The sequence below is a fragment of the Tachyglossus aculeatus genome, chromosome 16, assembly GCF_015852505.1.
Source record: "Tachyglossus aculeatus isolate mTacAcu1 chromosome 16, mTacAcu1.pri, whole genome shotgun sequence".
Classification (NCBI taxonomy): Eukaryota; Metazoa; Chordata; class Mammalia; order Monotremata; family Tachyglossidae; genus Tachyglossus; species Tachyglossus aculeatus.
Genome location: NC_052081.1, coordinates 29619323 through 29632574, shown reverse-complemented (window position 1 = coordinate 29632574; position 13252 = coordinate 29619323). Strand labels below are relative to the sequence as shown.

General features: G+C 38.6%; 2 protein-coding genes across 7 annotated transcripts in view; one reads left to right on the top strand and one right to left on the bottom strand.

Annotated features, from left to right (window-relative positions):
• The window catches only part of TDRD1 (tudor domain containing 1), a 32533-nt gene that overhangs the window by 11569 nt on the left and 7712 nt on the right, over positions 1–13252 (top strand). For 3 of the 5 annotated variants that reach the window (XM_038758274.1, XM_038758273.1, XM_038758272.1), the window contains exons 11-19: positions 224–395; positions 1106–1192; positions 2687–2851; positions 3208–3315; positions 5373–5543; positions 7018–7263; positions 8421–8558; positions 11278–11388; positions 12821–12991. In XM_038758274.1, coding sequence (XP_038614202.1) covers positions 224–395; positions 1106–1192; positions 2687–2851; positions 3208–3315; positions 5373–5543; positions 7018–7263; positions 8421–8558; positions 11278–11388; positions 12821–12991 — 1369 coding nt within the window. The remainder of the gene's footprint in view (positions 1–223; positions 396–1105; positions 1193–2686; positions 2852–3207; positions 3316–5372; positions 5544–7017; positions 7264–8420; positions 8559–11277; positions 11389–12820; positions 12992–13252) is intronic. The other 2 variants (XM_038758276.1, XM_038758275.1) reach the window with 2 other exon arrangements.
• The window catches only part of AFAP1L2 (actin filament associated protein 1 like 2), a 169009-nt gene continuing 164308 nt past the window's right edge, over positions 8552–13252 (bottom strand). For both annotated transcript variants that reach the window (XM_038758278.1, XM_038758277.1), the window contains exon 19: positions 8552–8887. In XM_038758278.1, the coding sequence (XP_038614206.1) occupies positions 8819–8887 (69 nt within the window). In that variant the 3' untranslated portion in view covers positions 8552–8818. The remainder of the gene's footprint in view (positions 8888–13252) is intronic.

Genomic DNA, 13252 nt, shown 5'->3' with positions numbered 1-13252 from the left:
AAAATAAGCCATTTTGCTCTGCAGAATGATAAACTTTCACAGTAAGCACTTAATAGCTATTATTATTACTACTGAATATTACACTAGCTTTTTTAACTTCAGTGCAAAACGCAAAGTTTAAGATATCACAAAGGTTTTCAAAGAACTTTAGCAATTCACTTACTTTAGAAATTATAGTTACTTTTGTAAGAAGTATTTGTTTAAAATTTTCATCTCTTTCTAGGCCATAAAGTGTTGTGTCGCCAATGTTATTCCAGCGGCAGGAGGTTGGACTAACGATTGCATCAGTACAGTAAAACCACTGATAGGTGAACAATATTGTTCTGGGAAAATTCTCGACATACTGCAAGAAGAGATGATCTCTTTTGCAGTGGATATTGTCCTTCCGGTTTCTGGTAAGATTAGAAAAAATTAATATATACTGAATCTCTGTGCCCCAAAGAAGTTACCTTAATTGATTGTATCCTAACATTGAAGTCATCTTGAATAATTACTTAAAAATCTGTATTTTCATATGTGTAAAACCCTTCAGATAATCTCTGATCTTCTATAGTACTTCCCTTCCACGCCAATGTGCAGTGGTTTTTTTCTGTGTATATGTTTCAGAAGGGTAGCCTTTTTGTTGCAGATTCCATTGTCAGCATTTGAAGTTGATAGTCTGAACATATTACGTGTATATATGTGTGTGTATGTGTGTGTGTGTGTGTGTTTTATCGTCACTTGCCAAGTTAAGTAGTCTCCTGATGAGTGTTTGTGTGTGGGGATGGGGAGAGGGGGTGCTCTTTGTATGGAATTTTTGGGAAACCCCTTCACTTATTTTTCATTCATCATTAAGGTAATGTCCTGGTCTTGCTAAGAGTGAGACTTTATTCTTGATGCATCTCTTCTTATAATAGTGTTCAATTCTTTTCCTATTTTTGTGCCTCTGACGAAGTCAGTAATTTCACATAGTTTAAGGCGTTGTCTGAATGTTGATATGAAATTATCTTAGGTGTCTTAAACTGGTAGTGTAGTTATTTTAATATCTCTTTAGAACTAATTAGTTTTTCAAATATCAGTAAGTATTATTAAGTTAAAGGTGTGTGCATTTATTTGTGTTTTTTAGGAAAACACCTAGATTGTGTGCTTGTGGAATTGGGGCATGGCTTGAGACTAAAAGAGCAAATTATCAAGTCAGAAAATTCAAATGAAAGTGAGTAACCAGGTTAAAAATGTTTTATAATGTAAGCTAACTTAAAAGCCTGAGAGAAGAATCGTCTTCATATAGCAAATACAGGACTCCCTAATACTTTTGTGGTGTGAATTCTCTAAACATTTATGATGTTTCCTTCCAAACTAAAAGAAAAAAATGACTTCTTCATTATTCTTTGTTAGCTGAGTTCATGTTTAAGGTACATTTTGTTTCTATTTTGAAATCATGTTTTTATTATGGCTTCTAAACTAGCCTTCCTCCCATGATGTTAGTGGTTTCCTTTTATAAGTAATAATTGTAATAATTATGGTATCTGTTAAGTGTTTACTATGTGCCAAACATTGTTCTAAGCACTGGGGTAGATACAGGGTAATCAGGTTGTCCCACGTGGGGCTCACAGTCTGAATCCCCATTTTACAGATGAGGTAACTGAAGCACAGAAGAGTTAAGTGGCTTGCCCAAGGTCACACAGCAGACAATTGGCAGAGCTGGGATTAGAACCCACATCCTCTGACTCTCGAGCCTGGGCTGTTTCCACTAAAGCCACACTGCTTCTGTAAGGATTAGTGACAGGAGAAATTGGAAAGTCTGTGAATCTAAAATACACAGTGTTGGTTACCTTTCTCACCTCCTGGCATATAAATTCCTTCCCCTACAGCCTAATATATCTGCCCTTCCAACCATTTCTGCCTTCAGTTTCCAAACATAAGCTTCACAGCCCAGGCAACCTGCCCAAAGCCTTGCGTCTCAGTTTCTTCTGCTCCTCTGAACTGAATTTAATACCTTCCTTCTCTTCTGTGCCTGATCACCAGTGCCCAGGTCAGCAGCCCAGCCCCCAGACCCACTGCCCTCCTGTGGAAAGGCAGGCTTCTCCTCCTGCTCTTCCCACCTAGAGTCTCTCTCTCGGAAATCTCTGACCTCAAGTTAACAGTCTGCTCCCAGAAAGCCCAGTTGGAGACTCTGCCAGACCTACCTGTGTGTAATCTTCAGAACAGGAATAAAGTCTTGCTGCTCTATGGGAGAGATCTTGAGCTCAGCTCCTCAGCCCTAGACACTGTTCTCACTTGACATAAATAAGAACATCATTATCGGGCCCATATATAGAAGCCCTGAGATTCCAAAATCTGTGTATTGTTTAGACTTAAGTATTGCACATTTTCTGTCTTCTGCAGTGTAATGTATGTTTCAACTTTCAAACAGAATAATCCCAAATGTAGTGGTAATTAGGTTATGTAAAACTTGTTACAGGCTTCTGGTGTCAAATTTATATTTTGTTGAATTTCCCTAAGTGTAAAAATTAAAGGCAAGATTCTATATTAGTGTTCTCTATTGAACTCTCCTAAAGACTTTGTACAGTATTCTGTGCTCAATAAATGCCAATGGTATTAGAATATCTTAGAAATCTTTTTATTTTATTTTGTGAGTTGACTAAAGTTATTTTAAGATGTTTATGGAATGCAGAGTCTCTTATTATGTTTGTATTTTTTTGGAAAGGTTATTTTGAAGCTATCAGGAATAAATCTGGTGAAGAAGAGAAATCAATTGAGCAAAGAAATAACCTGAAGATGTTGTCTTTGAATATAGGAGAAGAGTTTTCAGCTGCTGTTGCTCACATTTCAAGTCCAGATGTTTTCTTCTGTCAATATCTGAAAAATGGCAGTAAGCAATCTTTTACCTATAACTTGACACTAGAATATGCATTTTATGTACACTCCAGGCCCTTATAACATAGTACTTATACTCTTGAACTTCACATTATAGCCCTCACACTTTGATGCCACCCATGTGATGCCACCCACCCATGGGAACTCAACTGGTAATTCCTATGCGACCAACTGATTTCAGTTGTATTTTATGTAGCCTGCCACACACTGTTATGGAAAGAGCCCTTCCTAACTCAACAGCGTTCTACCCAAATGGTACAGTGGAAACATGCGCTATAGAAGAACTGATTATCATTTTTTTTCTCCATGGATCCTTAATATTTGGGAATTCATTGTGCTCTCCATGTACAGGTCAGCTTTGTGAGCTTCAGTTATCCTTAAATGAGCACTGTGGTAGATTGCCTGCTCACTCTGACTTTCATCCAGCTGTTGGAAGTGTTTGCTGTGCTCAGTACACAGGTAATATGTGGGATACGTGAATTAGGTTTATTTTCTTAGGCTAGGTGGAAGCTGTTTCCATCTAAAATTGAGTAGAGCACACGGGACCAAATATTTGGAGCTCAGGTTTCCATTTGCAGTGTGATGCTCCAGACACTTTCTTCCACCCACCTTTCAATTGATTAAATACTCCTGCTGGTTCTTAGCCATGGCCACCTAATGGCTAAATAGTAATAATGGTACTTGTTAAGCACTTACTATATGCCAAGCACTTGTACTAAATACTGGAGTATATGCGAGATGGAATGTGTCTGTTTTTTGTTATATTGTACTCTCCCCAGTGCTTAATACAGTGCTCTGAACACTGTAAGCTTTCAATAAATATGATTGATTGAATGAAAGGTTTGACATGGATCCTGTCCCACCTGGATTTCACAGGCTAAGTATGAGGGAGTAGGATTTATTTCCCATTTTACAGATGAAAAAAATGAGGCACAGAGAAGTTGGGAGACTTGCCCAAAGTCATAGAGCAGACAGGTGACAGTGCTGGGATTAGTATCCAGATCCTCTGACTCCCAGGACCATGCTTTTTCCACCAGGTCACGATGCTTCCTAGCTGGGAACTATCCAACTGGTACGTCTGTAGGCTACTATGTAGTATACCAAACATTATTATCAGGAAGTTAGGTATTACTTGATTTGATATAGGGAGTAATTCTGGCTCCAAGAAGGGTTAGGGAATCAATCAGTCTTCATCTTGGAAGCTAGTGTATTTATTCCAATCAATCCAGATGATAGATCTATCAGTCAGTTGTATTTGTTGAGCATTGATTCTGTGCAGGCCACTGTATTAAGCGCTTGGGAGTGTACAACACAACAGTAAAACACAACAGTAAAACAGACACATTCCCTGCCCAAAACAAGCTTACAGTCTAGAGGTGGAGGTAATCATTAATATAAAATAAATTATAGAAACGTACATAAGTGTGCCATGTGGCCGGGGACCAGGGTGGTGAATGGGAGCAGATCAGTGATGCAACAGTGGGTGGGGAAAAAAGGAAATGAGGGCTAAGTCAGGGAAGGCCTCTACAAAGGAGATGTGCTTTCCAATAAGGCTTTGAATGTAGGGAGAGTAATTGTTGGGTATGAAAAAGTGTTCCAGGCCAGAGGCCACTACCTTTCCCCTTTCCCCTCCCTCCCCCATCTCCCTTTCCTCCTCTCTTCCTTCTCCTCTGCCCTGTTTTTGAGATGCACCATGTAGGCCACCAGTCATATTTCTTGGACTTATTTTACGAGGCATCAGTAAGTGTGGTCTTCCAACTGGATTGCACTCTCCCAAGCGCCTAGTACAGAAGCAGAATGGCCTAGTGGAAAGAGCACTGTCTGCTGTGTGACCTGGGGCAAATCACTTCTGTATGCCTCAGTTCCCTCAACTCCTAAATGAAGATTCAGTCACTGTTCTCCCTCTTAGACTGTGAGCCCGACGTAGGACCTGATTATCTTTGTGCCTACCCTAGAGCTTAGTCCAGCGCTTGACATATAGTAAATGCTTAACAAATACTGTTATTATTGTTACTACAGTGCTCTGCTAACAGTAAGTGCTCAATAAATTAAGTGATTTATTTTAGTTATGTAAAATACATGAGTACTGGCATGAAGGAACTACTGTAGTGGTGGTGGTTTGTGCAGGTAGCAACCCTCATCCCAGCCAGATGTGTTCCTGCTAAGGCAGGAATAGTGAAAAATAGGCTGTCAAAAATACATCAGTTCTACTAATTAAGGATAATATACCTGATATAAAAGCATATTTTTTTTGTCCATGGAAACCTTATTTTTATGAGACTTCTTCAAAAATGCCTTTATAATTAGCATTCCATAGCTAAATATTATACTTATCATACTGTAAAGGATGTAGCAGTTTCAGTTCAGAAAGTAGGGCTATTGAAAAAAATTAATAAACCTTAAATAGGCTAGTGTGAATGCTAGAAGAATCCATACATGTAACAATGATTATCTCTTTTCAGAAATAATTTGTAATTATAATTAAGATCTGTGTATACTTATGTTTCTTTTTCCAGAGGACAATCAGTGGTATCGGGCATCACTTCTGGCCTATATCTCTGAAGATTCTGCTGTAGTTGGCTATGTAGACTACGGAAACTTTGAAATTGTGAACTTGAGTAGACTTCGCCCTATGTCACCTCATTTATTGAAGTTGCCAGTTCAATCTATAAGGTGTTCCTTAGCAGGTAGGAAATTCTTGTTGACATATAATATGGCAGCACTTCGTATAGAGGTTTTTAGCTGAAGCATAAAATTAACAGTAAAGATGTACTCTGTATTTTATGTTCGAAAATAACTCACTTTTATGTTAATTCCAAACGATTAATGAAAGCTTATAACGCCTACAGTTATGTCTGTTTTACCTCTGTAGTTGTGTTTTTTTGAAGAATGGTGATGGTATGGGGAAACTGTTTTACAATAACCACTGATTCAGTGATTCTTTCATTCCGTTGTATTTATTGAGCGCTTACTGTGTGCAGAGCACTGTACTAAGCTCTTGGGAGAGTACAATACAACAATAAGCAGACACATTCCCTGCCCACAATGAGCATACTGTTTACAGGGGGGATATATCTATATGGTAATAATGGTAATAATACTGATATGGAGTGCTTACCTTGTGCCAAGTGCTATACTAAATGCGGGGTTAGAAACCAGATAACCAGGTCAGATTCAGTCCCTGTCCCACATGGAGCTCACAGTGATAAAAAGGAGGGGGAACAAGTATTAAATTACCATTTTTCAGATGAGGAAACTAAGGGTCATAAGTTATTTTACTCTCTTAAATACTACAAAGTTGCAAAAAACACAGAATAGTGTGTATAGGAGAGTAAGGCTGATGCAGAAACCGACACATGCACACAACAATATATGGAGCGTTTTCAAGCCCAGTTGTGTAATGAAAACACACATAGCAGAGCTGCCATAAAACAGCATGGCCTAGTCAATAGAACCTGGGCCTGGGAGTCAAGAAGGACCTGGGTTCTAATTCCAGCTCTGCCTCCTGTCTACTTTATGAGCATGGGCAAGTCATTTCACTTCTCTGTGCCTCAGTTACGTCATCTGTAAAATGGGGATTAAGACTGTGAGCCCCATTGGGGACATGGACTGTGTCCAACCTGATTACTTTGTATCTACCCCAGTGCTTAGTACAGTGCTTGGCACATAGTAAACCCTTAACAAATTCAATTTTAAAAACAATAGAAGTGCCTACGGAGCAAGAATGTTTCTAATTATGACCAACTTGCATGGAAATTCTTCAAGTGAAGTTGAAAAGGCCACAGTAATAGTGGCCTTTCACTACTTACTGTTGATTGTAAACTGTGACATCATGGCATGCACTTTTTGTGTTTCTCGTAATTCGTACCTATTCCCATCCTTTTAATGAGTAAACCTAAAGCTGATAGAAATAGAATGTACATTACAGGTGGAGGTGACAAAAATGAAAATATAAAAAATTTTTAGGAGTATTGGATGTAGATGGTGTAGAAAATGTGGATCCTACAAAAACAGAAGAGGAAGTTTAGATCTATTTAGTTATAGGCTATTTCAGTTTCATCCATTTGATTCGGTAGCTCTTTATATATCTCTTTAAGCAAAGTTAGTGGAAGATTTTCAGTAAGAAAATAAATCAGAGTCTTCTGGAAATTTCATTCCTAGGAGTGAAATCACCATCACAAACCTGGACTCTGGAGGCCATTTCAGTGATGAAAAAACTAGTACAAAATAAAATGATCACAGTGAAGGTAGTGGATAAGAAAGATAATAGTTCTCTGGTGGAACTTATGAATACATCTGTAAACCCCAGTATAAGTATAAATAAATGTCTCATAGACGCAGGCATTGCTGTTGAGGATGGCAACCTATTGACGACAGACAAAGCTGTTAACGTCAAGGACGTGAGCGGTAAGTAAAGTTATTTGAAATCTATATTCCATTTCCCTGCCTATTCAGGCTTCTGAGGTGCTCAGGCCACAGCAGCCTCTCTTAGTTAGGTTTCTGTGCCAGTCTCTGCCCCTGTTAGAATTTTGCTCCTGGAAAGAACCACAATCTCTGCTGCCACTGGATCAGTTCCAGGAAGAGCAAGGGCAGTTCCATTTTGCCATAGCCTCCAGACATGGTTCCCTTCGATATCTTCTGTACTGGTCTTCTCTGCTGAAAAAATAAGCCTCATCCTCACAGGAATAGAACTTGTTAACAGAGGCATCATAGGGTTTAAGGACTGTTAAGTATATTTCCCATTGCCTACTGATGCTATAACCCATAACCCTTCCCTCCTAAGGACAAGAATACTAGGACAGGAAGTGGATATCATGGGTATCCCCATCCCTTTCAGTGTCAGCTGCCGTTGAATTCTTACCATCTCGAGGCATGGGACTACAGCCAAAATAAATACTCGTGATTGTGGTTTATGAGTGGGTTTGTGAGACCGAGAAATGATAATGAGAGAGAGAGAGAGCAGAGAGAAGGCAGAGGAGTTGAAAAGTAGACAGTAGACAAAGCAGGGCCAGTCTAGAGATTGGGGTTGGCAAGGGGCCAGGGAATTATATGCATCTAGAGTAATAAAAAGAGAGTGGATGGATTCACAGTAGCACCAGAGGGGGAAATGAAAATAAGGCCACAATAGGGACCAGAAGGAACAAATGGAACAAATGGAAAGAAAAAGAGGCAAGCCCCAGAGGATTGCTCAGGAACATTGCAGGCGTGGCAAGAACTACAGGAAAAGAAAAAAGGGAGCTGAAACAGCAGCTTCTACTTAACCTAGTCAAAAGTGAAATATTAAGCCAATAATTCAGTGAAAATGTCAAAGAAGCTGGAATTTTGGGCTTTTCTTGCCAGTATTTTATGAAGTTGTGTGATTCATTTATGCACTGAAGGACTGACTGGGGGAATAAAATTAAGCGTAAGGAGTTACTGGCCAAATTGTTCACCTGAATGCTTTAATATATTTTTTGTAATAGAGTAAATGTAAACAAGGGAAGTTCAGTTTTCACGCAAAGAAATCACTTCTTGAGAATATCCACCTTGTCTTAACATATGACTTTTGAATCCTTCCTTCACAGCCATGCTAACTGTAGAAGAATCACTAAATAAAACTGAGTGGACCAAGGTTGAATTAGCTGTCAACCAAGTAGTGGATGTACTGGTGTGTATGGTATATAATCCTGGAGAATTCTATTGTCAAATACTTAAAGAAGATGGTAAGTTCAACCTCATTCCTTTACATTTTAATATGGCGGTCTATGAGATACAGTAATAATGGCTTGAATTCTCTAGTGTTGAGTAAATAAACCCATAAGAGATGTATCTGTGTCCATGCTGTGTCCACTGTTGCTTGGTTTTCACTGTCAGGAACAAAAGTAGTAGTAGTGGCTTCATATTTTTCATTATGTATCACATGTGAGTTACTCCTGGTTGAGCTCCATTAGTCAATGTTTTGCCCAGATTTCAGGGGGCATCTTCACAGTACTAGTCTTGCAGTACATTCTGAAGACATCCTGAGAATCTTCCTATTGAGCTTTAGTGAAACCTGGAAGGCATACCAACCAGAGCAGTTAAACATGGAGCAAACTGGAAACGGTACAATTTAAAAGTGTGGAATCTCTGGAGCTTTGTCTGTGGGTCTTTTTCCAGTCAGTTTTGGACAATCTTCCAAAAAATGTGCTGGGTTTCTTCATTAGGTTTTCTTAATGTATTTGTGTGCAGAAGCTTCAGGAAGATTGGGAGACTGAGTCTGACTTATGGTGACTGGTGCTGCAAGTGGCAAATCTACCTATTTCCTTTTATACTGACTCAAATTATACCTATGCAGGCTGGCATGACAGGAAAGATGATGTGTAACTGACACTCTCGTCCACACTGCTTCATTTTTGTCTGCTTTGAAACGTGCGTCTTGGTCTCCCATTGTTCTTAGCCTTTGCTAAAAGTAAAGCAACCCTTCTCCTGAATTTTACCAACCAGACTGCTCTGTTCACTGCTATTATCTTTTACGAGCCCACTGTTATACTACCATCACTTCATCTTTTCTTTAAAGTATCTATTTTCCTTCCCTGCTCCAGTGCTAGCTGTTTGACTCTTTTTCTATGGTTCAGTCTCATGTGCTCTGCCCAGCGAAACTGTGTGGGTTGAGCATTGGTTAAATGCTGATGAGCTGACTAATTTCCAGGACTTCACTACTGATCCTGTCTTGCCATTTGAAGTCGAGACTGAGTCTGTTCGAAAAGCTAGCTAAGTGTTTTGTGCTAGGTCGTTTCCATTGCACAGATTAGACAACACCATAGTGTTGTAAGCTTTCAGTTTGGGTGTTGCGAATCTCTGTCCAAATCATGCTAACTAAATTTATTTGTTTTCTATTTTATTTATTTGCAGTCAGGTATTTGTATTGATTAAAGCAAGCCCTTTTGGAATCCCACTGCCCCACATCTGGATGTTCAGTATCTAGTGAGCACTTACTGTTTGCGGAGCACTAGACTAAGCACTTGGAAAAGTACAATGCAATAGAGTTGGTAGAAATTATCCCTGCCCACAAGGGGCTTCCAGTCTAGTGGGGAAGACAAACATTAAAATAACTGCAGAAGAGTCAATGGCAGGGTATAAGGATATACAAATCAGTGTTGAGAGGCTGAAGGTGAGGCGAATAGCAAGTCTTATGGATAAGGAAGAGCAGAATATAGAGATGTTGTGAAATTAGAACTGACAGGATTTGGTGACGTTGAATATATGGGCTGTCATTTAGGACCGTGATGTCAGCTCTACATGTGAACTTGGTCAGGTGCAAGTGCCAGCCTTCCCTTGTATACAGCTACTGTGATCAATATCATACAGCATGTTTATATCTATATGCTCTATTTTACAGTTTTTCTAGTCTCTTACTGTAAAATTTAATAAGCCCAATGGACACAGACTTGTGAGCTTCTTTTGACTATGTGTCTGTTCTAACTTACATTTGACAAACATTATTCACAACAAAGGATTACTAACAATGACCCAGAGTTTAATTAAGTTACCTGGCTATCATACTAATGATAGTATGATAATAATATAATAGTGCAGGGATGGACAAGGAGTTAGAAAAGCAAATCAAAAAAGCCAGTGGGTCCTTTTGGAGGTACAAAGACTATGTGTGATACAATTATGTCCTCAAGATGAAACTAAAGTGAAAGTACGTAGGACAGTTTTAGTGTCTAACCTTTGTGGCTCTTAGACCTTGGCCTAAAGTAGTCACCACATTTGACTTTTAGAGCCAATCCACCAGTGCTACCTATGTGCCATAACTAACACCAAAAGGCAAGATAAGATCACAGACAATTAGGTACTGGAATACATTACCACCAGCAGCAAAGCAATGCTTATTGCATCCCGGCTTTTCTGGGTGGTATATATGGGGATAATTGTTATCCTATTACTGCCCAAACAGCTGCTCTAAGGTGAGCTGAAATGGTATACTTGTAAACAGGTCAGCCAGAAATGCCTTAAAGAGGAAGTGAAGCAAAACTTGGAACAATGTGGCATAGCAGTGAACAACTGGGAGGTTGGAAATGGGAGCAGAAGTCTTGCAATGGAGGCTTCATGGAGGCAATAGCACTGAGAAATGAAAGTCATGTCAGGCAGTTTGGATAGCAAATGCAGCAGTGAAGGAAGAGGTATTTTTGCAAATGGGAAACAAAAGGGATTGTGAGACCTGTGTTGGCCTTATTAACATTCTCCCTGCCGTGACAAAAATCACACTTCTGAATAGCTTCATTTCAAACTTGAAGGAGAACTCCCTTGCTCTTTCTCTGTTTGGTATGCATACACATATATATGTATATGTACACATAAGTGGAATTATTTAAAATAATTTGCTATTAACCATTTAAAAATACAACTTCTTAGAATTACCGTAAGTGCTTAACTTTTATTTCACTGTTCTACTTCCAGCTATGTATAGGCTAAATGAACTGAACAAATCTTTAGCAAAACACTGCCAGCAAAGCTCACCTTACTTTCTAAAACCAACAGTGGGAGAACCATGCTGTGCTTTTTTTCTAGGTAAGTTGCATGTGACAGGATCTCGACACAGTTGATTTCAAAATCCCCTTTCCAGCCCTGATGTCTCTCCTTTGAAGAAGTCTCACATTCCCTCTGCCTTTGTTATATCTCTTATCTGGATGTTCTCCTGACACCTCAAACTAAACATGCTCAAAACAGAAGTCCTCCTCCCCTGTCTTTCCCACCACTGTAGACAATACTACTATCCTCCCTATCTCACAGACCTGCAACTTTGGCATTATCCTCAACTGATTTCTCTTAGTCAACCCATATGTTCAGACTGTGAGCCCATTGTTGGGTAGGGGCCGTCTCTATATGTTCCCAACTTGTACTTCCCAAGCGCTTAGTATAGTGCTCTGCACACAGTAAGTGCTCAATAAATACGATTGAATGAATGACTGTATCACCAAATCCTGTCAGTTCTAACTTCACAACATTGCTAAAATCCATCCTTCCCTCTCCATCCAAACTGCTATTATATTAATCCAAGCACTTTTCATATCCTGCTTTGACTACTGCATAAAACAGTATATAGTTCGAAGCCATCCCTAATTAAGTCTTCTTTTCCCCTACTCCCTCTCCCTTCTGTCACCTATGCACTTCGGTCTGTATCTTTCAGTCAATCAGTAGCGTTTAATGAGTGCTTTCTGTGTACAGACACTGTACGAAGCACTTAGGAGAGTACAGTACAACAGAGTTGGTAGACATATCCCTTGCCCACACAAAGTGCTTGCAATCTAGAGATTACAGTCTTTGCACCCTTTAAGCACTTGATAATCACTTCACCCTCAGCCCCAGAGTGTTTATGTACATGTACATAAATATTTTATTTTAATGTCTATCTTCCCCTAAATCAAATACCATTGATTGCTACATGCATTGTTTTTGGCATAATTAGAGTCCTTGTCTTTTTTCCTCAATAAAGCTTTGCAAGCTTATGTCATATGGAGTGAAATGGGTCCTTTCCCAGAGAAAAACCTTTTGAGTTTTCTTAATATTTCTGTAGAATCAGTTTTCTCTTTTACTCACATTGAGCAATGGGTAAACAGAAGTTAAGATCAGTAATGGTAAAGGAAGCTTACCATAAGTTGAGTTTTGAGAGCATAAAATACAGTCGTTTTTTTTCATAACTTAGTTCAACAATAACTTTGATATTGAATTTAAGATTTAAATACTCTAAATCCATTGACTAGAGTTTGAGAAATTGTTTCACTGAAAAGAAGCCCAAGCCCAAGATGATAAGCGGTAATGTGCCCATTGCGTTCTATAAGACAAAAAGTTTACTGGTGGTAGTAGGAAATTTGTATCTGATACTTTGATTTTTGTCAGTATAATTTGATTGAAATGTAGTTGGTTATTGAAAACATTTATTTTAGAAATCTTTTTAACATCAGGAAAACTGAAGTCTATTAATTTTTTATGCAATATCCAGGTGATTATAATTGGTATCGAGCCTTAGTAAAGGAAATCTTACCAAATGGTTACATTAAAGTACATTTTGTGGATTATGGAAATGTTGAGGAAGTGAAATTAGATAAGCTTCGACAAATCTCTGCTGAATTCTTAAGGCTTCCATTTCAAGGAATCCAGTGCTGGTTATCAGGTATGATGTCAATCAAGGTATATAAGTGAAATCTAAAGAGTTTGAGTTCTTTTAACTTTTTGAAAGTTCCAAGTAGCAGATTCTTCATTTTGGGAATTTTTATTAAATTATTTTAGAATGAAATATATGAAATATTTAAAATGACTTTATGTACAAGCGCAAATATGTCCACCTATTTACAGAGCATGCAGTATTAAGTGAAAGTAAAGTAATAAAACTGAAACATATTGGAGATTTTCCTTGAGTTTGTCTTTTAAAGGT